Source organism: Ambystoma mexicanum, chromosome 8 (genome assembly GCF_040938575.1).
Source record: "Ambystoma mexicanum isolate Mex_15411 chromosome 8, UKY_AmexF1_1, whole genome shotgun sequence".
Lineage (NCBI taxonomy): Eukaryota > Metazoa > Chordata > Amphibia > Caudata > Ambystomatidae > Ambystoma > Ambystoma mexicanum.
In genome coordinates this window covers 1,128,773,449-1,128,799,176 of record NC_090929.1, presented here as the reverse complement: position 1 = coordinate 1,128,799,176, position 25,728 = coordinate 1,128,773,449, and the positions used below count along the sequence as shown (strand labels likewise).

The 25,728-nt window shown below is 47.9% G+C and overlaps 1 protein-coding gene across 5 annotated transcripts in view; it reads left to right on the top strand.

The window, feature by feature from the left end:
• LOC138472811 (mitogen-activated protein kinase 8-like) overlaps positions 1-24,710 on the top strand; it is a gene marked incomplete in the record, with an annotated part of 957,660 nt that extends 932,950 nt beyond the window's left edge. For all 5 annotated transcript variants that reach the window (XM_069611172.1, XM_069611169.1, XM_069611173.1 and 2 more), the window contains 1 exon segment: positions 21,877-24,710. In XM_069611172.1, coding sequence (XP_069467273.1) covers positions 21,877-22,024 — 148 coding nt within the window.
• Between the last annotated feature and the right edge of the window lie 1,018 nt (positions 24,711-25,728).

The window sequence follows — 25,728 nt, the reverse complement described above, 5'->3', positions numbered from 1 at the left end:
GCTTAATGATTATCTTCATACACAGAAAGGATTGCTCTCTTTCAAGCCTGTGTCTTCCGCTATGTATATGTTTCATATGATGTGACTTGACCCTAAGGGAATTATTGTAAGAACATACTTGAAGGATAAGTTTACAAATATAGTACCTTTTCAATTTTTAGTTCTTGACTGAGACTGAACAAAACCATGTGGTCTAGATATGCCAGTAAAGGAAAAAAGGGGGAGCCAAACATGTGATGTCATCAGTGATGTCATCAATGACATATGTGATGTCATCTTTGATGTCCTGGGTGTTAGTCTTAGCAGTGCACGGTGGCGCGAGTTATGGTTGCTTAGCAGCCATCACTGCTACTGCGTTATTACAGGGTACACTTAAAAGTACCCCATCCGGGGTGCAATAGATGGTGAACCTCATTTTACACAGCAATTCTCTCCCCAGAAAATGTACAGGTGATGTGGGACATAAAAGGAAAGCATGTTGGTCTGTGATGGGCCCCAGAGTCACCACAAGTGTCTCCGTTACCGGATGTACAATAGTGGTATTCGCTATGCCTACCGTTCTTACTGTCTCTCCTGATACAGGAACATGAGGAAAAGTGTTCATTCGCAAAGTGGATCTATTTGCCCCTGTGTCCACCAAACATATCACCGGTAGCCCTTGCACTTGGTATTGTACATAAGGACCTTCTTGATCAAATGGAATAATTGGTGCTTATAGAGTCCCTTCCCCTCCTGGTTGTTGGAATCCATTGGAGTCCCCTCCCGCTCCTAGTTGGTCTCCGGAGACGAATGGGTTTGGATATTGGGCCTCATTACGACCCAGGCGGTAAGTTACCGCCTGGGTCATACCCTTACCACCATGGTGTAAACTATGTTTACACCATGGTGGATGGCGGATTTACCGCCCCATTCCAAGGTGAGTGGGGCGGTAAATCCCCATTTCCCATTTTACCCTTCCCCATTCCCATTTTTGCCCCATAGGGCATAATGGGAGTGGGGAAGGCGCTAATTACGCCACCGTAAATTACGGTGGCGTAATTAGCACCATGGTCCCTTAGCGCCATGGATTAACGCCTGCAAAAAGCAGGCGTTAAACTCACCATGGCGCAAAGGGACCTCGGAATCAGGTGTTAAGGGTCGGCGCTGTTTACGGCGCCGTTAACCCCTTAACGCCTGATTCGTAATGAGGCCCATTGAGGCATTGGCCCCATTGGAACTGTCTGCCTTTGGACCAGTCCTTCTTGATGTGGCATCTGGGCATTATTCGGGTTAAATTACCTTGTGGCTGTGGTCTAAATGGGCACTTATTTGTCCAGTGGCCCACCTAATTTCAATAATTACCAATCAGAGTTTGGTGCCATGGCTCAGGGAGCCTGCTGATTATTCTAATGTCCCTGTACCTGCTGGCCTTGTGTTCCCCACCCTTGCTGTTGATTGAATTGTCCTCATTGTATATAGAGACACACAGTATATAGAGACTTCCGTACCTCTCCCCCCGAGGGGGGGGGGAGCAGGCCGGCACAGAACAGTAGACCAAGACCCGAGGACTAGGGAGCTCCGGCGGCCGGATTGGTCTGTATCCTTATGTAGTATCCACTGCAGCCCTATTGAGCCTACAATCAGGGCGGATCCATTCCATGTGACTATTGGAGATTGGAGCCAATCAGGCGGCCATGTGAGGCAACATGGCTACCCCGGGAATGTTCCACGATTGTTTTTGGGGGTGATGATGAGGGTGGGGGGGGGGAGGTAAGAGGGGTTGGAAATGGATGTTCTTGGTGTGGAAATTTGGACCACCTGAAGGGGTTTCATTCGAATACAAGGTTGGCTTCGGCCAGAAGTTTGGTCAATGCCAAAACAAGCTCGACCTCGGTCATTGAGTGGGTCAATATTCCGCAGTTGATGTGGGCGGTGGGTGGGACAAAGTTGGGGCAGATGTTGTGGGTTCCTGATGTCAGATCGGGATGGTTTGGGGAGTTTCTGTTTAAAGGAGTTTGATTGTTAAAATCAGAGAGCGGTTACGTGGCAGAATGGCCGTATCACTTGCGACAGGAGGGAGGCTACGGACAGATGATCTTTACAACATGCGGGTATGGCACAGGCTGATGGGGGCTTAGAAGTCAAGCTACTCTCTTGGAATATTCGCAGGCTTAACAACCCGGTGAAGGCGAGGAAGGTGGCAGCATCTGTTACACGTCACGATCCTCATATTCTTTTCATTCGAGAGACTCACGCACTGGGTAATGTCAATTCTACATTCCTGCCAAGATGGGGCCCCCAGAGATACTACACGGAATACTCAACACAGTCTAGGGGAGTGTTAACCCTCATACACCCCAAGCTGTGCTTTAAATACCACTCCAGTAAAATAGATCCGCTTGGCAGATATGCACTAGTCTGGGGGGAGTTGGCGGGATACTAACTAATACTTGTTAATACATATGGGCCAAATGTGGACGATCCACAGTTCTATTGTACGATACTTGATATGCTGACTACCTCAGGGGAGGCACTGATAATTTGGGGCGGCGATCTCAATACTATTTTGGACCAGTCCCTTGATCGGTCCTCTACTGCCCCCAGGGCCCCCTCCAGAGACGCATTGGTTGTGCGGCAGTTGATGGAACAGATGGATGTGGTAGACGCTTGGCGCACACTGCACCCTACTGAGAGGAAATTCACCTTTTACTGTTCTGTCCATGATTCCCATTCACGTATCGATTACTGGTTCATTAGCTCACCCCTTGCCGGCATGGTCACCAGTTGTGAAATACACCCCCGCATCCTCTCTGACCACTCACCAGTAACACTTGGCATTCAGCTGGGTGATGCCCCTCCTCCAGTTAAACAGTGGAGAATGCCCCCCGCCATACTCAGGGACACTAATATTTGCGAAGCCCTCCATACTGAGATCACGGAATTTATTGAAATAAATGAGGGATCGGTAACCACTTATGCTACCCTTTGGGAGGCATTCAAGGTCTGGATCCGGGGTACTATCCTGGGCAAATCCACGGGTGTGCTTAAAGCTGTAAGACGGGAGCTGGACGTAGTCGAAACTAAAATAGGCCTGTTGCAAACTGAATATGGCGCCACACAGGACAAGGCAACACTATCGCAAATGCATGTCGCGTTGAAGGAATTCAACGCGTTAGCCAGCAGGGAAGTCTTATACATGGATGCGCCTGCCAAGGCCCGTAGATATGGGGAGAGTAATAAGGCTGGGAAATTCTTAGCCACCATGCTTAAAACAAATAGACATCGGAGCAAGACATTAATTCCACCTTCGCTGAGTTTTATTCCTCCCTTTATTCCAAACATGACATCAAAAGTAAAGAAGACACGTTCCGGTATTTGGATAGCCTAGACCTCCCTACATTGACCACTGAGACCCGTAACATACTGAATCAGCCCATCACTATTGAAGAAATTGTAGAGGCCATTAAATCTCTGTCAGGGAGCCGCGCCCCCGGCTCGGATGGACTTAGCGCGGAACTATATAAGGAATTTAGGACTGAACTAGCCCCACTACTGTTAAAAGTGTGGGAGGAGGCGATGGATCAAGGGAACCTTCCAGAATCGATGCGCGAAGCTATTATTACTGTCCTCCTGAAACCCTGTAGACCTGCACATGACACGGGTTTGTATAGACCACTCTCCTTGATTAATACCGATGCAAACATTTTCGCCAAGGTGTTAGCCACCAGGCTCCTGCCGTACATTTCGATCCTTGTTCACTCAGACCAGGCAGGCTTTATACCAACTAGATCTACAGCTCTCAACCTGAGGCGCTTGTTTAACGTTATGACACACATTGATCCCGCAACAAAGGCTGCCGTGGTGGCCTTTGATGCAGAGAAGGCCTTCGATTCTGTGTCCTGGTCTTCTCTTCCTGGTGCTTGAACGGTTTGGCTTTGGCCGATACTTCATCAAATGCGTAAAGCTATTATATACTCACCCGACTGCTAAGGTTCTGACCAACGCCACTTTGTCCCCCTCGTTTAGGCTCTACAAAGGTACCAGGCAGGGCTGTCCCTTTTCACCTATACTTTTTGCACTTACTATCGAGCCGATGGCGGAATATATACGCCAGAACCACTCACATAGAGGGCTTTGGATGTCCGGCCACCCCCCCAAATCATTTCACTATATGCAGACGACACCCTGCTATATGTCCGCGACCCGGAAGAGAATGTCCAGCACATAATGTCGGACATACATGAGTTCTCGGAATACTCAGGGTACAGAATCAATGTTCCCAAGTCCAAATATTTCCCCTTACAGATTGTACGGGTAACATTGCTGCAATTGCTGGGCTCAGGCCCACCCCGACTCAAGTACGTTACTTGGGTATTATGGTGGCCAGGGACAAACAATTGTTATATACACAGAACCATGGTGAACTGTTACTGAGTTTGACGACTAAGTTCCAAACGTGGGCTAGCCTTCCCTTGTCCTTGTATGGTAGAGTGGCTATTCTCAAAATGGTAGTCTTACCCAAACTCTTATATTATTTTAACAACATTCCGATATGGCCCGGCAAGTCCTTTTTCATGAAACTCAAGTCGCTCGCCTCTAATTTCATTTGGAATGGGAAGACGGCCAGATTGGGGTGTGATAAAATGGTGGAACCATTCTCACGGGGTGGCATTGCTGCGCCAGATTTTGAACTATATTATCTGGCTGCACAGGCTCAATTTGTTAAACACTGGTTTGACCCTGAGGACACATCTCCCTACATCCCCATGGAGAAACATGCTGATCGCCCCAATGACATCAGATCACTTCTTCTTAACCCTGTCTATGGAGACACATGCCCGTTTGACCCGGTATATACAACCATACGCGCCTGGGCCAAGATATATAACAGATTAGGCCTTGAGACCCCCTATGAGCCGGAGGTCCCCCTGTGGAACTTCTCGAGTATATCCCCAACATTTTGATAAAGCCATTCAACAATCCTGGGATCCTAACAAGCTATTCACACTAAGGGACATGTTCCCAAATGGCACATTCTGTGAACTCACTGACTTCATCGGGATGGTGGGAGGAGGCCCACGTAAACGCTTTCAATATCATCGTATGAAAACTGCTTTTGCGGCTAGATGGCCATCTTTCACGTTGGAACCCCAGGTACATGAATGTATTAGGGCAGTAGTATCCCCCAATAGTCACAATAAAGGGGTCTCGTTGGTATGCTCGTTAGTACAAACCCACTCCCCGTCACGTAATACGATGAGAGAAACCCGGGAGCGGGATACGGGCACTCAGATTGATGAAATATGGTGGTCACGCTTCTGTCAACTCACCAGATCTGTCTCTTTAGGCGAGGCTACGGCTGATCCAGTTTAAAGTTGTGAATCAGCTCCACTATGCCCCCGCCAGACTAGCCAAATTTGTTGAGAGCTGCACGGGAGCCTGCCCCAAGTGCAATGCACCAAACGCTAGCCCCTACCACATGTACTGGTCATGCCCTTTGATTATGGAATTCTGGCCGGAGGTGGCAGAACTCCTCGAAGACATAACGTCGATTCCGGCGACTCTGTCCCCCTTGAAGTACTTGCTTGGTGACATTGGTAAGGTGAAAGAAACTACGAGGCGCTTATTTAATATTTCATGTGTTGTTGCCAAGCGCTGTATCCTTAAATCATGGAAGTCTACAACTGCACCATCCAGAGCCAATTTCTTAAAAGACTTATGTTTGGTAAACGACGATGAAGAACTTTTTGTTTTATCGGTCCCGACACAGTGTCGGCCCAAAGACATTTGGTCGCTGTTGCGTATTTATTTGTGTTCCCAGATACCGGACGAGGATGCTACGCCTCTCTCTTCACCATGATGCGGGATGTTTGTTGTGTTTTTCTTGCTACTTTGTATATATGTGCCAATACTGTACATGCCTCAAGATTATTTCTTTTGTGGACGGTCTGAATGCTAACCTGCCCTCTTAATAAAATAAATGTCTAAAAAAAGATCCTCAACTTTGTATCACTGAGGTAGGTACTTTTACAGATAGGGTGCCTTTCTAGTTCTTTTTTTATTTCCAATAACTTTTTATTTGCATTTTTTTTAATACAACCAAAACAACTTTCAACAGGAGGTTGAACCCCCACCACCCTCCCCTCCCCAGTTCCCCCCCCTCCACCCTCCCGATCCAGGAAGTGTCCTTGCTGATGGTCTTTTCCCTCCAGGTGTACGGCTTGACCTTTAGAGCCCCAGGGGCTGCCTCTTGGGTCCCCCTTTTGTGTGTCTGGCTCTGTGTGGGTCGTTACGGGTCGCTCTCTTCCTGCGGTTCGATTATTCCCAGCCAGACCATAGCACTGGGGCACCAGGCGTGGCGTGCTCCGTTCTTTAGGTATCTTAGTAAGCTTGACCAATGTTCTCTGAACCTTAAGTGCTCGCCTTGGCTCGAGTATGTAAGCCACTCCATTGCCACTATAGACCAGATTTTAGCAATCCAATTGTGATCTTGGGGAGGGTCCTTTGATTTCCATTTGCGTGCCAGTACTAGCGCTGCTGACATCATTATGGCGTACATTTTGCAGTCTGGATTCGTGGTTATTCTTTCTAGCACCCTTTTCAGGCCTATCATTTCTAGGCCCCAGTTCCCACCCAGCAAAATTCCCAGTACCTGGCCTATTGCGGTGTGTACTTCTTTCTAAAAGCGCTCGACTTTCGGGCACTCCCACCAAACGTGAGCCCAGGTGCCTACCCCTCCGCACTCCCTCCAGCAGAATCGCAAGCTCTTGGGGCACATTGTGTAGTCTGGCCGGAGTTAGGTGCCACTGGAGCACCAGCTTCAGTCACGTCACTCTGATTTGTAGTGATCTGGTTAGTTTGGGTATTTGCGCCCAAAGGGTCTTCGAATCTGCCCCCTGTATCAGCTTCCAATCTTTGCATATATGATCTGGGCGGAGGGTCTTCTCCTTCCTTAATGTATTTATAGATGGACACCACCACCCTTCTATCTCCTGTGTCGGTGTTAAGATCTCTCAAAGGGGGTAAGCTGACGGGACCCTGCTTGCCTCATAGCGGGATGCGAGAGCCAATGCCTCAGCTGGATGTAGCCGAAACTCTGTTTTTCACACAGCTTGAAGTCTGTTTCACACTATTCAAACAATTTAACCTGGTCTCCGGTATACATGTCCCCTTTGCCAGACCTCGAAGGCGGATGTTTTATGACCAGGGCAGAATTGCGGGTTGTCAAAGAGGGGGGGTTGCAGGGAAGGGTATGTTGTGATGTGCGCTCTAGAAACTGCGTGGTCCCATGAGTTCCCTACTGCTGAAAGTATTTGGCTGCAATACATTTGGGGGGTCCTGTCTGTTCTCGGCATCCACAACACTCCCTCGAGGTTTCCCCTGGCAACTGCCCTAACCATTGGCTGCCATATTTTCCCCCTATCGTATTTTAGCCAGTCCCTGATGACTCTTGCTTGTGCAGCTATGTAATATGTCCGGAAGTCTGGTTCCCCCATGCCCTCTTGGGAGGTTGGTGCTCTCATTAGCCTAGTGGAAACTCTCTGGTGTTTGCGCTTCCATATACATTTATTTGTGATTTTCTGGAGACACCTAAAGAATGCGGGTGGTATGCTAATCGAGAGCGCCATAAAGCAATATAGAAGCTGCCGCAACACCACCATCTTAAGTGCATTTATGCGTCCTAGCCAGGTAATGGAGAACGGTCCCCAGTCAATTAGTTTAGTTTCAAGTTTCTCCATGAGGGGAGGATAGTTAGCTCGGTAGAGTTTCCCCCCACCGTTTTGGTCAGGTGTATCCCCAGATATTTTATAGTTTTGTCGACCCATCTATACTTGTGGGCCCTTCTGAGATCCTGCACTAGTGATATTGGTATTTTGAGGGGAAGCACTTCGGATTTGTTCGCATTTACTTTTAACTCTGCCACTTGTCCGAATCGGGTTAGTTCCTCGCCCAGCGCCCTCATGGAGGTGTCCGGCTGGGTAACTGTCAGCAGCATGTCGTCCGCGAATGCGGCTATTTTATGGTTGTACCCCCCAAAAGGTATTCCTTTTTATATATGTGTTTGATCAGATTGCTGCCAGAAATGGTTCTAGGTGTAGGGCGTATAGCAGGGGAGATAAGGGGCAGCCTTGCTTGGTGACTCCCCTCTCGACCAGAACTGGTTCAGAGATTTGCCCATTTATTGCCAGGCAGAGAAGGGGGGTGTTGATAGTTGGCCTTGACCCTACTCAGGTATTTGGGGCTGAAGCCCATCTTGGTCATGGTGGCAAATAAAAATCCTCACTCCACCCGGTCGAAAGCCTTTTCAGCATCAATTGACAGCAGGAGGGCGGGTATTTCCCTTTTTTTGAGCATTTTCAATTAGATGGACAATCCTCCTTACATTGTCCCGTTTGTCTTCCTCTGATGAAGCCAGATGGGTCGGACTGAACCAATTTGGGGAGGATCTTGTCTAGCCTAGTTGCCAGTATTTTAGTATGAATTTTCGCGTAGTTTATCAACACAATGGGTCGATGGGACCCGCATTTCGTGGGGGTCTTTGCCTTGCTTGTGTATTAACATAAATTTTGCCTCCTCCATTGATTTGGGCAGAGTTTTAGTGGGCCCTATGTGGTTGAAAAGGTTAGTGAGGTGTGGGATCAGGGTTTCTTTATGGTTTTTATAAAATTCTACTACAAACCCATCCGGAATGGGTAATTGTTTAGGTCGCAGGTAGTTTATTGCCCTCCTGACCTCATCTCTTGTGATGTCCCCTTCCAGGCTTTCTCTCTCCTCGTCAGAGATTCTGTTAAGGGGTATTTTATCCAGGTAGGTTTCCTGGGTTGAGGGTAGTGGGTTACTGGAACTATATAATTTAGTGTAGAAGCGAACAAACTCACTTTCTATGTCTTTGTTATTGGTGCTCGTCCCTCCTCCCTCACATTTAATTTTAAGAATTACTTTCTCCTTTTCTTCCTTCCTCAGCAGTCTAGCCAGGAGGCGATCGGAGTTATTAGCTTTAATGTAGAATTTCTGTCAGACGCAGCAGATTGCGTTCCGCTGCTCTATTTTGAATGAGATCAAGCTGCCCTCTTACTGCCCTGTACTCTTTTAGTGGCTGCTGTTTGTTTTGTGCTCATCTTTGCCATGACCACGTTTAGCCTGGTCTTGAGTTGCTCTTCTTCCAGTCTTAACTCCCGATCCCATCTTGCCTTTGTTGCTATAATTCTGCCTCATATTGTCGCTTTGAGGGTGTCCCACCATGGCTGTGGTGTGGTATTTTCCCAATTGTTAAGGGTTGTGTACGTTGCCATTTCCTCTTCTATTTCTCGGGCGAGGATTGCGTCTTTAAAGAGCAGGGTTGGAGATATCCACCTCCACAGGCCAGGCGGGCCTCGTGTTCTATTTAGGGATAGGGTCATTGTAGTGTGGTCGGATATTGCCAATGCCCCTAGTGATATGTCAGTTGTTTTTCCCAACAGGGCCCTCGAGACCCAGATGTAATCTATTTGTGAATGTGATCGGTGAGCGTGTGAGTAGGTGTACCCGTCTGTACTCCCCTGGAGCTCCCTCCGCACGTCCACTATGACGAGATCCTGCGTCTTCCTCCTAAAATCCCATGTGGGCCACACCTGTGGCCCCTGCGGTGCCGAGCTTCTATCTGCAGTAGGATCCCAGGCCATGTTAAAATCTCCCGTTAATATGATGTGGGACTTGGTGAATTTCTCCAGATGGGAGAGAGTTTTTTTTGATATAGGCGTCCTGTCCTGTATTAGGGGCATAGAGTGTCACTACAGTGTATGACTCACCCCTACCCTCCAGAGCAACCGCCAAGTACCTCCCCATGTCATCTTTCTGCGTCCCTTTGATTGTCAGATCCGCTCTGTCTTTCAGGGCTATTAGCACCACCCCCTTTTTTGTTTGATTGTGTGGCTTGGAGGATTGCTGAGTACCCCCTAAAACTTTACCCTGTATTTGTCTCGGGTTTGTATGTGGGTCTCTTGTAGTGTCACTATGTGTGGTTTTTCCCTCCTTATGAATCTTTCGACCTTCTTTTAACCCGTGAGTTCACACTGTTGACATTCAGTGATCAAATTCTCAATTGATCTTTGTTAGTCATTTATATGCCTCTCAAGTTGAACCCTCTCCCAGACTAGCCCGAGGGGCCTTCGCCCCTCTGTCAAGGGCTTTGAAATCGCTGCTGCTGAGTCTTCGGTTTCTTTGTGCTTCTCCCGGATCTTGATCCCTTCCCCCCCTTCCCTTTGCTGGGTGGATTCAGCTGGCGCTCAGGCCCCCTCGCATTGTGGTCACGAGAGCTAGACCCTAATACCTGCCCAGCATGTCCCCAAGTGGGATTTCCCAATCCCATTCCAACACGACGTTCCCTCCCCAACCCCTCCCACACGTGTGCTCACATCCATTTGTTGTGGCTCTAGCACGTAATTAATCTCATTGTACGCCCTCCCCAGGGGTGTTGGAGTTGCAGAGCCCGGGCCTTCAGGTTTTCTCATTTGTACTGTTCCTCTGTTTGCCCCGGTTTGAGGGGGGGTCTGCGTTGGGAGCCGGGCTTCCGTGGAGGGGCTGTCACCCCCTTTCTTCCTTCTGGGCTCTATCGCCGTCCACTCGCAGATTCTCCGGCCGCTAGTTTGACTGGGTGGCGAGGGACACAGTGTTTGAATTTCATCTTCAATCCCCAGTATAACTGCGCCTTGCTCGCATGTTGTTACCTTATGCTGTTTCCCCTGCCAGTTAAAGCTCAGCGCAAATGGGTTATTGCCACCTGTAGCGTACTTGTTCGTCCTGCAGGTGCGCCAGTACTTGGGCCATGCGCCGTCTTCTGTTTAGTGTGGTCTGAGACAGGTCCTGGTATAGGTGAAGTTCCGTGCCGTTATAAGTAATTTGGTTTGACTTCTTGGCCTTTTCCAGAAGTTGTTCTTTTAGGGCGTAGCTGTGGAATGCGACCAGGACATCTCTTGGTCTTGCCCCTGGTTCCTGCTGTTTTGGGCCCACCCTATGAATTCTATCAAAGCGGCTATCCGCACTCTGTTCTGTGTCCAACAGGTCATCGAAGATGGATCTCATGACTTGGGTCAGCTCTTGGTCTTGGATGGTCTCTTGTAGGCATTTCCCCCGTATGTTGGATCGCCTGGACCTGTTTTCCAGATCTTCGGGCCTTAGCTCGAGGTTATGGGTGGCTACCGCCAGGGTTTCCAACAAGGTATCTGCTTTACGTGCCTTCTCTGTTAATTCCTTGTTGGCCCTCTCATTAATGTCCACTCTTTCCTCGATCTTGTTGATGTCGCTTCTTATTTCTTGAATTCCTTCAGCCAGGTCTTCTCTTAAAATGTCCATTTGTTTTTGTCCTGCGCTGGTAATTTTCTCCATTTCTCCTAGCAGGCCTTTGAGGGAGGAGTCAGTCACCAGTCTCTCCTGGTCATCCTGTCTGTTTTCCGTGCCAGCGTCTGCCCCCCCCAGCCTGTGGTGTTTTGGGCACCCAATGTCTGTGCCTCTGTCCCAGATCTGCGCAAGGGTCCCCTACTGGGTGGTCTTCGCCATTTTAGAGGGCACTGGAGTTTCCTTGTTTCTGTTCCTGGACATCTCGGAGGGTGATCGCTGCGCGGGGCATCTCCTGAGGTGATCTGCCTGTTTCTGTTGTGCTCCCGGTTTGGGTTGCCCCGCAGGCAGTGGTGCGTAAAGGTGCCCCGGTTCCCTGTGTTCTCACCTGCAAGCTGCGTGGGGACTCCGGATTGCTTGTGCCCGTGCCCCTTCTGCTGTCCCCCCAAGGGGCCATACACTGTTTGAGGTCTGAGTCCGGGCACTCGTTGGGGTTCCTGGGTTTCTCCTCGCTTGCCGTGGCCAGGCGAGTGGAAAGCTGGCGTGTAAGTGAGGTGGTTCCCCTGTCTTATGTGGCGTAGGTGGATTCCCCCCTTGGTTGTCTCCCGTAGTGGGTGGAGCGGTGTGCCTAATCTCTGGTGGTGGTGTGGTGTCCCCTTCTGGGGGCGGGGAGCCATAGGCATGCTGGAGGGAGATTGGCCTCGTGTAGTTGGGCCCAAGAGCGGGTGATAGTGTCTGCTGGAGTGCCCCCTGTTGTGAGCAGCGCCCGGTCCTCACCCTCAGCTCTGAGGGTTCGGAGAGTGGAGGTAGATAAGTGGGGGGCCACGGATCCCCCTGCACAACAGACGGGCTAGACCCCCGTGCGGGAGTGGATGAGGGCCCCGACTGATCTGAGTCATTGCGGCGTGACCCGGGAAGGTGGGGTCGGTTCTCCCCAATGTTCGCCTGTGTCCCCTCTCCACACTTACTTGGTGGGTTGGGAGGCGCTGGGTGGGTTCTTCCGTGTCTTGGCTGGGGGAGCCGGCATCTGCTCGGTGCCGTCCGGGGGGTGCCCTGCACAGGGTTGGTTGCGGTGCGGATATGTATTTATGATCTCCTAAAGGGGTCTTCCCCTCTTCCTTGCTGCGTGCGGGGTGTTGGGTGGAGTAGAGGGGTCCCCTCGCTGCAGTCCTCGTTTGTGAGTGGGTCTTTCTTGTTGGTCCCAGGCAGAGGTGGTGAGTGGGGGAGAGGGCCGCTGGGCCGTGGGTCGCTGCTGCTTTCGGCTGGGGAAGGTGCGGGTGCGTGGAGGGAGTATCTCCTAGTCCTGGTTTCAGGATGACCGGGACTCCAGCCACCAGGGCTCCCGCCGCTCCTCGATGTAGATTTAGGAGGCTTGCAGGTCCAGGCGAGTTCCCTCTGTGGTGTGGGTCCAGTCCGGGTTGCCACGCGATGCTTGCGCTGGCCTCCACCAACGTTGCAGCCACTGGTCTCCTCCAGGCTGCGGAAGAGGTGGGACCGGGGGGAGGCCGCTGTAGTTGGAGTCTGGTTTTAGGAAGGGCAGGAGGGCCAGTCAATCCCACCGGGAGGCCGCACGCATCTTGCCCTCACTGGGATGCTGGGTAGCTGCATTGCTGGGGGGCGTGCTGCGCTTGTCCGGGCCACGTATCACGGGCCTTCAGTTATGTTATGTTACTTTGCATTTATATAGCGCCTTATGTACCATTGGTATGGTCTGAAGGCGCTGGTAGGTTGAACGCCCTCGGGAACCGAAGTTCAGTCTGTAGAGGGAGTAGAGAATGTCAAAGGTGCGTGTGAGCACCGGATATGTGTGCAGCTGGTGTGGCATTTGTGTAATAGCTGCTTCTGAGCGGTAGGTGTGGTGGTTGAGAGATCAAGAGTATGTGCTTGTTCTGGCAGGATTTATCCAGACCGATTGTGGCTGCGTTAGGCCTGAGGAGAACACCTGGCTGGGGGTGTGTAACCAGCAGTGTTTAGTTAGAGTGATGGGAAGTATGCAGCAGATGTTGGTATGAGAACTGCTATACCGAATGGTGTCATAGTATCTGTGTTCTAGTTGAATGGTGGTGTAAAGAGAGTAAGCGTGGTGATGTGATATGAGGGTTTCAAATGTTCCATGCACTCCAAACCATTACATGTAAGTCGCGCAATTCTATGCACTCCAGTCCGCTCCACGCACTCCAATCCGTTCCATGCATTCAAATCTGTTCCATGTACTCCATTGCACCCCTGGTGTCTTTGGCTGTCAACGTGTCTTTTGCTAACAGTTATGTTGCACCTGTGCTTAAACATGCCCAGGTTATTCCTCTTGTTAAAAAAAAAAAAACAATCTTGATCCTTCTCTTCCCTCAAACTTTCGCCCCATTTCTTGTCTCTTTTCTTATGAAACATTTGGAATCTTCAGTCACGCCTCTTCTTTGTTCTGGGTTTCTTTATATATTCCACACCTTCCTGTCTGGTGGGTAACCCTTGAGGCATGCTCCCACCTGGACATGCCTACACAAAAACAAATCTTCCACTTTGATGATGGATTACTGCATTGTTTGTATGAGCTGGAATATCAGGGGGCTATGTAACCCGACCAAAATACGTAAATTGCAACTATACGTGAAATGCCACATGGTTAAGATACTTTTCCTAGAAGAATCCCACGCCCGACTAATGGGAGCAAGGGGTTCGCTAGCTCATGTGGTCCCCAGCACTATTACACTACTTACTCCACCCAAAACCGCGGGGTTATGATCCTTATCCACAAGTCTCTAAAATGTGTACACAAGTTAACAGAGGCTGATCCCCCTGGGATGCTATGTATTATTCGGCTCACTCCTGGGAAGAGAAGTGGTTCTTCTTAATGTTTACGGCCCCAATGTCGATGACCCAGACTTCTTTTCCTACCTCTCCTCTCAACTAGCCGGGTTCCCCCTCCTCCCTATTCTCTGGGGCAGAGACCTAAATACTATAGTAGATATTAACTTGGACCAATCTGGCATTAAGCCTCGCCAGCTGTAACGCTTACCTGGACTTCTCAGGAGCGTAATGCTTTCTCAGCCTGTGGACCTGGTGCTTGATACTTTTTGGATTCTCTGTTTAAACAAAACCACTAACCTCTACTGACTAAGATACTACGGCATGAGATAAGTACTCTTTTAATCCCTCCCTTCTCACATGTTTGTTTTTTGTGGAGCTCTCCATCCTGCTTTTCTACAGGGGCGCGTTGAGATGATGGAATTATGGTAACTTGGGTAGCTGAAGTATTCTATGGTCTCTTGTCACAAAAACCGTCATAACTTAAGAATGAGACTTGGGGTAAGTAGCTGGTGAAAATACTGTAATCTTTAGGGCTTGGATTAATTCCTACGTTGGAGAGATCTCTAATTACTTGCTCTTTTTAATTTCTTTAGCAGGTTCTCTGAATCTAGGAAAAGGAGTTATGGCTGCGGAGGGCTGCAGAGTTACTCAGGATGAGAAAACGTTTAAAAACTTAAGTTCACTTATACGTAGCAATTGCAGCCTTCAGGGAAGCGCATGGAAACAACTGAGGTGAAAACTTGAAGATCCTACAGGTACGTAAAATGCTTAGTAAACGTCTATCTTTAACTATTAAATTAATTTGTTTTTTTAAATACCTCTTGTCTGCAGGTTTTTGGAAAGCTGAGGAAAAATATCTTCTGAAGATGCAGTGGCTGCAGAAGAAACTTGTGACTGGAATTACTGTAACTACAAACGAAAACTGTTGACTGAAGATGATGATGCTGCGGCGGTGAGTGAACCTTCTGACGGAAGCTAGTTGCTGCGGAGATAACCTTAGACAGGTAAGTCTTTCCTATTAACTTATTGAACTCTGTAGTTTGCTGTAAACGAATGTTTCTATTATCTCCTTTTACAGGTTCTGTGAGGAGAAACGCCGGTAGCGTTACCCGCTGTCAGCGGAGGCGGTGCTTAAATAGCAATAGGAATAGAAGATGCTGCAACTTATAAAAGGACCTTGCGGCAGCCATGTTAAGTGTATGGAATTACTGTAAAACATCTCAAGTCTATGGAAGTATATGCTGAGAATGATGTAAATGCCATGTGTGCCAGACTAACACCCACCTTTGACCTGCTGTTGTATCTAATGTTCTCTGCCTAGCCTGGAAGACTGACTGAGGGCTATGCCCACCGACTGGGATCATGACACCAGCTCACTAAAGCCGCCAAAACTATTATCGAAGTTCAATCACAGCTACAAGTGGTAGACGCATTGAGACCGACACTCTGATTCCAGAGTCTCCTCTTTCTACTCCTCAGAACATGACTCCCACTGTCATATAGACCGGTGGTTTGTCAATACAACATCCACATTAGATCTATTGTACAGATGACCACACCCCGGTCACAATCTCACTAAACTTGGGCAAAGGCAACGGCGGGACACACGTGGAGACTGAAACTACATGCCTTGCTGGACACAGTGTTCGAGTCTGAACTTGGAGATTATATTCTTCCAACTAAACACTGGGTCTGTAAAATCCCAAGCCACTCTTTGGGAATCGTTTAAAGTCTACATCAGGGGCATTGCACTAGCCAATAAGGTGGGCATCCTCAGTAATCCGGAGGACCATCAAAGAGAGTGAGTCACTCCTGGCTAGACTCAAAATGCCACATCACCATCTGCCACTACACTCGGCGAGCTAGGCACAGCATAAGACACCTTCCGGGACAATGCCAAACGTGAGCTTAAGTTCATGGACAACCCCCAGGTCACTCGCAGGTATGGGGAGAGGGAACAGCGTAGCCATCTATTAGCCAGACTAATCCGGCAAGAAAGGGGGACACCCTATATCCCAGCTATTTAAAGAGCGGATGGCACCCTAGCACTCTCACCTCAAGAAATTAACAAGTGCCACTCCTTCTACGAAACACTTTACAGCAAGACTGACACCGTGCCTACCGCAGAGATCGAGACATTTCCAGATAGTCTACCGCTTTGTGCTGTCCACAAAGACCAGGGGATGCCTAGACCAGCTGGTCTCAGCGAAAGAGTTATCTAAGGCAATAGACTCCTTATCTATTATCCTTGTCTTTTCCTAAGGTAAGGCACCTGGCACGGATGGTATTACTGCAGAATTTGTAGAAGTGCTATAAGTCTCGCCTAGTTCCCTGACTCCTTGCTGTAGGAGAGGAGGTGTGCAAGGCTGGTAAACTTCCCCTCTTAGAGAGGCTATCATCTCAGTACTACTTAAACCTGGCAAACCAGCTACGCAATGCAGCTCCTACCGCCCACTCATCAACATTTTTGCCAATTTTTGCTCTCCAGCTCGCACCATACATGTAATTTATAGTCCATGCAGACCAATCAGGCTTCATCCCGGGGCACTGTAGCTCTCTTAATCTACGCCGTCTAACATTCTTGCCCATATTGACCCTAGTACACAGGTTGTTGCAGCCACTTTAGACATGCAAAAAGCATTAGACTCAGTGTCCTGGAGGTTCCTGTGGCTGGTAATGGAGAAGAGCAACTTTGGCCCCCATTTTATATCCTGAGTGAAATGGTTATATTCATCTCCTGTGGCCAGGGCCTGCACTGAAGACCGCTGTTCCGCCCAATTCATGGTGGCTAGGGGCACCAGACAGTTTAGTACCCTTTTCACAGTTCATTTTTGCAATGGCTATTGAACCTCTGGCGGACCCGATCCGGCAGCAACACGCTCACAGGGGTATCAGACTGTCCGAGGCCCCTGAGATTATCTCTCTAAGCTGATGACTGACTATATATCAACTACCCGAAGGAAAACCTGGCCCCTATACTAACACACTTCCTCCTTTTCGGTGAACTTTCAGGCCTAAAGGTTAACTGTGCTAAATAAATATTGTTACCGTTGACCGATGCTAGCTCAAACAACCCCCTCCCCCCACCCACACCGGTAATTCTCCGGGGGTTTAAATGGTACCCAACAGAAATCACCTACCTTGGGGTAGTAGTCACGTCATCGGATCCCTCTTTATGATCTCAATTTTGGGAATTCCCTTATCCCTCGCCGGGAAAATGGCTGACTGCACTAAATTGCTGATTACACTAGCCAGGAGGGCGGCCGTTCTCAAAATGAGTCCTACCACAACTCCTGCATAGTTTCCAGAACGTACCGCTCTGGCCATGTCAGGAGGTTTTTTTAAATCACTGACCCAAACAGTTAATGCCTTCACTCCGAGGCTGTTCGCCTAGAACTTCAATTGGCAGCTGCACGGGGTGGGTTTGGTGCCTCCCAACTTTGAAGGGTACAGATTGCTGCACAAGCCCACTTGCAGCGTTCTGGTTTGATCCTGTCAGATCTCCCCCCCCGGCTCCCCCACGTCCAACTCATGGTACAATTCAGCCCTAAGCTGTATCCACACACATCTAAATAGTTGGGTTCAGGATCAATTCCTGTATTGAGGATCACATTTTCAATAGTACCCGAGTGCACCACTAAGTCCAGTCCACTAAGACCCTACAATTACCCTGAACATAAATCAGATTTAGATACAGGAAGAATGAAGCCTTCGGTGAGATACTATGCTTGCATATATTTGCAGTTTCTACCAATCAATTAGTGTGTGGATTGAGAGTTGACCCGGCTCAAATAAAATACCTACCACCGACACAGAGGCTGGGAGACGCAAAATCTTCTCCATACTGAAACTACAATACCCCTTAATATGGCCACCACAGGGATGACGAAGCACAGTCTCCGCGAGGAGCCACACAAGCATGCCAGGCCCCAATTGATCACGACTTCCAGTATCCCTGCCCGCGATCCGCCGGATGGTGGAACCAGCCTACTGCTGTCTGCTGCTCGCCGCCATTGCCCACTGCCAAGTCGCAGGGTGCTGCTCTGTTTTGAGGCTGAAGGTAAGCCTGGCGTACTTCACTGTACTGCTGCCACTCAGATTAAATTCAACAATGTTCTGTCCCCCAATTTATGCAAGTGTCACTCACCATACCCCTGCCCGTCCCCTTCCTCCCACCAGCTGGAGTATTCATTTTACACAAAGCTCTTAACTTACATACCAGACTCCCCCGACCTGCGCATCCACGGCTGTTTGCTAACTTCGCAGCACATCCTCTCCATCAACCCATCACTGCAGGACCGCCACAACCTCACCTGCAGCCCATCCAGCAATCTACCGAAAAATAGACGTCCCCATTCGAGCACATCAGTCATGCCGACAAGCCACAGCTCTATCACCTAAAATTTCCAACACACCCCAAGTTCACTCTCTATCCCCGCTCTGCCCCAACCCCACCTCTGAAGTAGCACCAGTCTCACAAATGCCCCAACAACCAACTTAGTACGAAACAGGTTAGGCATCAGAACGAGAACCATCCCACCCCCTTTACCACCACCTGCATAAAGAGAAACAGCACCCTCAGCTCTAGGACTCACGCCAGTTACCATCTGAGTTCAACAGATACAGCAAATGCCCATGTCACCCAGCCCTACAAAATCCCCACCTCTTTCGTGCCCCAGGATACCCACAACCACCCCAAGATACCTACAAGCACCCTAAGAAACTTCTCCTATGCCTTAAATCTACTCGTCTCTGCCAAAACTCCCATCATCGGCAACATAACCCCACTCGTACCCATCATTACAGTAGGTGCTCATGCTGATAGCAAGCCCCAGGACTCTGGAACACCCCCCTGCAAACCTCCCTACCAGCACCCAAACAATCCCCTCCAGGGAGCCCTCAACAATGCAAGGTCTAGCCATGCTCACTCGCTGGACATCAATGACCTGATCACCACCCGTAAACTAGACCCCGCTAGCCATCACAGAAACTAGGCCACACCAGGCTTCAGGCCCTTCCCCATCTCTAGCCCTTCCCAAGGGTTACACCATCCAAAGATGTGACAAATTGGACACCAGAAGTGGAGACGACGCTCTCATCTACAGGGATACCTTACAAATCAGACCCTACGGTTACGCCTCAGGTCACTGCAAAGCATCTTTATTAAACTGAAAAGTGCTCCCACAGACTCCATAACCCTACATATCCTCTACCGTCAGCTAGAATCCATTGCCACATTCGAGGAAGACCTTGTCCATGCCATAGGTGATATGAAGCCTTCCTCAAGAATGATTCTTCGGGATGTCAATCTAGGCCTTCATGATCCATCCGATACAGCAGCCACGGCTTTAGCAAATGCAGTCTCGGACATGGGCTTCAAGCACTGTGTCCCCCACCCACAATAAAGGCACAACCCTTGACTGGATAGCCGTCCTAAACAGCCAGATCACGATCACCTCCAACACACCCTGCCCCTAGACAGACCATCACAGTCTGCTTCTGATTTCCCCCTCCAGAAACAACCCCCCCCTTCCCATGCTACCACCTACCTTAGCACAAAGCTCGTGAAAAATCACCAACGATTCCATCTCCCACCTTCAGCACAGAAGCCCTAGCCGGAACCAACCTCCAAGTCCTAGCCAGACCTATATGCAAATACTCTAACCACATCAGTTAACATTGTTGCCGCCCCTCACCACCGTCCCAAGAAAAGCCAAACAAACATGCCACCTCATCCCGTGTTTCACCACAGACCTACAAGCCATGCGCTCCAAGAAAAGACCCCACAGCCCTACCCAAAACTGCCTTTAATAAAATTGCTAAGGAATATAAAACGAGCCACAACTGCATCTAAAGCCGACAAATCTTTAGAATCGAGAAAGCCAACTCCAATTTGCAGAATTTGTTCAAAATCCTTAGAGAACTCGAAACGCCTGTCACATCCCCTAGCACCATTACCTAAGACGAAACATGGTGCATGGATATCCAGAGGGCCATGATGGATAAAATATGCCTTCTACAAAAAAAAAAAAAAAAAGACCAAACTTGTCAAATCCACCCCCACTCAGTAGACCGGGGCTCCGCTTCGGTCTGCTCTGGAGGCTGTTGTCAAGGAAGGGAGATGGCAGCAAGGAGTGCTGTGGCCCCCTCGGGTCTGTCGGCCATGCTACCGCCCGGTAGGCTGTATGGTCCTCCCAGCGGGGGAGTTTGGTGTTGATGGGCCTGGTTCTGGCCATCGGCTCCGCTGCTCTTTGATGCAGAGTCCTCGCCGAGTGGTTGTTCCCTGGACGGTGGTCCACCGGGGGTCGGCGTCTCACTGCCTGCCCCGCGCCTTTCCCGGAAGGTGTCTGCCAATGAAGCGGGGTGCAACCCTGCTAGCCGCCCATGTTGCCTGAGCAGTGCAAGATGGATCTGCTATCGCCCGTTGGTGGTCCTCCTGCCAGGGGAGCCTCAGGCCAGGTGCGTGGGCCGCGGTGTTCCGCAGGTGTTGTGTGTCGGGTGCTCGAGGGCTTCAGGGGCCGGTGCCACTGCCACCCCCCCCCACCCCTCCCCGACTCACCAAGTCCTTGTGCCCCGGGCAGTGGTACCTGGGGAGGGCTTGCTCGGCTGCTTTTAAAGCCAGTTATAAGTAGTTTGGTGCGGGAGCTCGGGGGACGTGCTGCTTACCCAAGCGCGTCCATCTTGGAATCTCCCTTTCTCATTCTTTTAAGAGTATAACTCTTTAATTGAGGGTAAGTAGACCAGGGGGTTGGGGGGGGAGATCGCCCAATGCTTCAGTTTAAACCACATATTTCCTCCAACCCCACGATGAAAGAGGTGGTGGTGGCAAAACCATAAGTTACTCAAACGGTGCCTATACCCACAGTCTGAATTAGTACCAAACCTAGAGATGAGCGCATCAGTGCCTTATTTTAACGCGGCTCTACTGAGCCACAAATAAAAAATGTTCCAGGATTCCCTCAACCAAAGGAATGATCTAATGATGATCAATGAGTTGATCATATCAATGACTGACCGCTATCATTGCAAGTAAGCCCGTTTCTTAGCCCAAAGTGCAGTTTGCACTCTGATCGGGTATGTTACTGCCAGCTCTGTGAAATGGATGAAACTTCAAGTGATTCCTAAACATACAGATCCCTGTTATTTATTTGAACTCCTCAATTTGTTGCTTATCTTAATGTCTGTTTAATATGTCCTCTCCTTTACCTAATCTCTCTGGTATAACGTTGTTTCATCGCCTGTCATTTTTATGACTGAATTTTAAACGAGTATGAAATTACGAAAAAGTTAATCTAAAGGTTTGGGGTGCGGGGTGGGAAATGGGAGATAAGGGGTTGGGGGATTCGTGAATAGTAAAAAAAATAGGTGGCCGCGGGGAGGGTTTAGTGGGAACCCCCAACAATGTTATCTTTTTGTAATTTTATACACGTTTAAAAGGCATTCGTGTTATGTCTGATGATGAAATAACATAGAACCATCTCTCTATCCTTATTCCCTGCTCAGATCGATTTTGCTGGGGTCCATCTAAGCCTATTCCTATACATGCTATGTATGAACACCATTTAAAAAAAAAATGTTTAATATGCATTTGTCATTGTCCCTCGATAGGTCAGTGTGGTGGTCCAGCTTGTATTTTTTGAGGCTCCATCTGTGTTTATTGTATTGTAGAGATGAATGCCCAAGCAGTGGGGCAGTCCAGGAAACGCAACCACTTCCTGGACTAGGAGGGATTTCCCCAGGACTGTACTTAAAAGTGACTTGCTCTTTTGTTTCTCATAGCACAGGTGCGGCAGTGACCAATGGATCTCAGAACCCATCCTCCTCATCTTCAGCTGAAGTCTCGTCTATGTCTACAGACCCAACATTGCCCTCTGACACGGACAGCAGCCTAGAAACATCTGCTGGATCTTTGGGCTGCTGCAGATGACTCTGGATGGGGTGGGGAGAGGGGAGGTTGTAGTGCAGGAACTGCAGTTTGAATCTCACGGATAAAGCAAATTTAAGACAACGGGGGTTCTTTTTTTAGTGTATATTATAAAGAATTGTAGAATTCCTTTTACATTATAGTGGGTTTAAATTTCTAGCGCAGTCATTTGAAGCCGTCCTGTGCAGGCAGCCAAGAAATATGTATTGTAATGTATTAATTGGGGGCTGCCTCAAATACTCCAGATATCACTTGACAATTTTATCACAGTTTAAAATTCGGCATTTTTTACTTTGCGGTGTCTGCCGCGCTTTTAGTTTTTTCACTGAATGTGTGCGATTTTCTTTTTATCAAAGAGACTTTAAATGTGCCGTCTTTTTACCATGATGTGAATTATTTAAGATTTGTATAGTTTATTTGCTTCTTCGAATGTATTGCCTTGATTGTGTTTTTCCTCCACGTTCTCTGCTGGATTCTCCAGGCCAGCTCTGGAGAAAGAACCTACTTAGGTTGGCCCAGAGCACAGCACAAAGTAGTGAATACAGCCAGGTAGTGCTCTGGTTTAACACACCCATCACTCAGGGCCAAGATTCAAACAGAGGCACTGGTTGTTATACCAGTAAGAGTATCTGGGAGTTGGAGCTGCCGAACTAATGTAGAGAAACGCATGGTTAGAACACAGCACTGGGAGGGGAATTCCAGTCTCAAACTCTGACCTTGTACGTGTCTTGTTACCTCATGGGGCCTCTGTTGTCCAACTGGTATTTCATGTGGAGCGATTTCTCCCCTTCCCTGCAATAATTGGTTGATAGTTGAGGCCGTTTCTCCCCCTGTTTTGTGATTTATTGGAATTCACAGGTGGATTTGGAAGAAAGCTAATCATTTTGCAAATCTTGGGGGACCGGTGTTGATTTCTGCAGAACTCTTTAGCCACCAAATGCAGCTGCAATCTTGTACTATTCAGGGAAAGTTAGTGTTTGGGTGTTAATGTTTATAATGATGTACATGGGCTGCAATCATTGATTCTTCAGGGGACATCTGTATTGGTTTTTTTTCTGTAAGATTGTTTTTGTCAAATGTTTGAATCTCTAATCATTGAATAATTTAGAAAGGCTGAAGCAATTGCGAAGTGGTTTGTGTTCTGCAATTCGATGAAAATGCAAAGATGCTCTTAGTGCCGAGAGATTTTATGATGCAACAACATGTTCTCACTGAAAGCTCTTAAAAGCCTGCAGCTGTAAAATGTTTTTCCTCCATGGGTTCAGTCTGCATTGTTTGTTTCAGTGAGAACTGAAGCGAGCTGTAGATTTGTTTGGCCATTGCTTTGAATAATGTTTGTGGCCGGAAGGGAAGTGGTGAGATTGATGGGATTATCGTTGTGTTTATACTTTGAAGCTGTAATCAATAAAATATTGAGAAGAATGGTACAGATTGAAATGTGGGTACATTTTGACGCAAATATGTTTTATCCAAGTTGCAAAAGCAAGCCAGTTTTCACAATGAAAAATTGTTTTGACAAAATAAATTGCACACCATTTAAATTAGTCTTACAAAAACCCTGCCTCCACCCGAATGTGACCTTTGTTTTGCCCGCCTCATCGCTGCTGCCCTGTTTGCTAGAGCTTAGACTTCATCAAGGATGGCAGGCCAACAGGTGTTTCCCCTAACATATCCCAACTGTGTCCTTAATTTGAAACAGTGTGTACAAAGGGCAAGGTTTATGCATCCTGTGGTGGTTCATTAACTCTTACCCAGCCACATAGTGCCTTCCTAGTAAGAAAGGAAAGAGATTCTAGTGGTCTGTGTGACAAAGCTGCATATACGCATGTTAAGATGAAAAAGGCGAAAGTAGGGTTGGTGGGTGGGCGTGCCTTTTGAGGATTTGAGATAGCTTCTTGCCATCCATTCCCACCTCGCCAATGTAGTCCTGAATAACACCTTGCGGATCTCTCGAAGCCGCAAGTTAAAATAAGGGTGGGGCCAGTTTCCACTGGTAGAAATATTAAACAATTATGTACACATTTTGCAAACAAATGAATTTATGGGCACATTACATGGAACCAAACTATAGTGAGATCTATTAGATTGTTAATTAATTGGCTCTTAATTATACGTGTGTGAAAACGCTATGGAATTGTTTACTCAATGTTTCGAGCTGTAATCTCATTCATTAAGTAAATTACCTATGGAGCTGCATCAATTGTTTGGAGATGTGATGTAATTATTTGGTGCTTTGAAGATTCATTTGTTTACTGGGTTGAGCAGTAGCCTATAAAAAACACGGAAAAGTATTAGACTGAGCTTTGATATTGTTTTTTTGTTCATTGATTAGAATGGTCATCTTTCAATGTTGCCCCTTGTGAGCTCATATGTGAATTTTCACTCAGACTTTTCTGTCATTACAAATGCTAAGGCCAAGTGATGCTTTCAAACTATAAATATTTAAACCAGTGAAATGATATCTCCCTCATACTACAGAACTGACAATATGTATCTGTGCTAATTTACTGATGAAGACCTGCACCTGTAATGCTTCAAACAAAGTATGCAGCTGAAGACTTTCTTTCCATGAAGAGCAGGTCCTGTCCTTTACAGGGGAGGGGAAAAGCCCTGCCGCAAACATTATGTGGAAACAGTGGACTCATAGAAAAAAACACTACAAAGTCAATAAATTGGTTAATTCCCATAAGGCTTCTTCTTTTTTTTTTAAACTATTTGTAGATTGTAGTTCATTACCATTTTTCCCTTAACAGGACCAGATTGGAAATGTTCTATTTTGCTTCCAGAAGCATTTCTAGAAACACTGTTTACAATGTGACTTAACACAATGCCCTTTTGTAGACCTCTTTGACAGACCCTAGACCAGTGGTCAGCAACCTGCACTCGCCAGATGTTCTGGACTACAACTCCCATGATCCCTCATTGAGTATGCTGGTTAGGGCTGATGTGGAGGTGTAGTCGAAAACATCTGATGGTCCAAAGGTTGCATACCGCTGCCCTAGACACTAGTACTTGGAAGGTAACATTGTTCGGTGTCTGGGAACTTGAGACTAAACCTAAAAAGTAAAGAACACTATTTCTATCCGAGAAATGTTTAACTGTCAATGCAAGTAATTGCACAACTATAATTTAAACAAGCATGTTTTTTCTGTTTAAGCCGTACCTTTACTTTTAACCAAATTCAGGAATTGGAATTGCTGAGCGCCGTTTACCTCCTGCTTGTCGCATATAACAGCTTGATTACACGGACACCAACAGGTACCAGGTATGTGTCCAAAGGAGCATTAGGAGACATTAGGGGACATTTAATGCACACATGTTAATATAAAAACGACAAAAGTTGTAACTTGTATCTCATGTGGAAGTTCCACTTGCTGCACGCTATGTACTTGCCTTGGTCTCTGAGAAGCAGCAGCTTGCTGATACCAGGAGCTGCTTTAAGCTGCGGATGATCAAATTTTTATTCTACACTTTGCATATATACAGTTGAAAGGCAAATATCTGTTGCATGGGACACAAAGGATTTACAAAAATGTCTCTGGCCCCCACTATGAAAGTTGGCGTGAGCAAGTCAAAAAAGCTTGCCCATCTGCTTGTTTCAAAACTGGAATGCAAGCGGATTTCAGAGGCCTATGAACATTCTTTGTTCAGCCCAGTTTAAGCCTACAACCGCACAGTTCTTCCCTCAGGGCATCCAATTTCTCAGT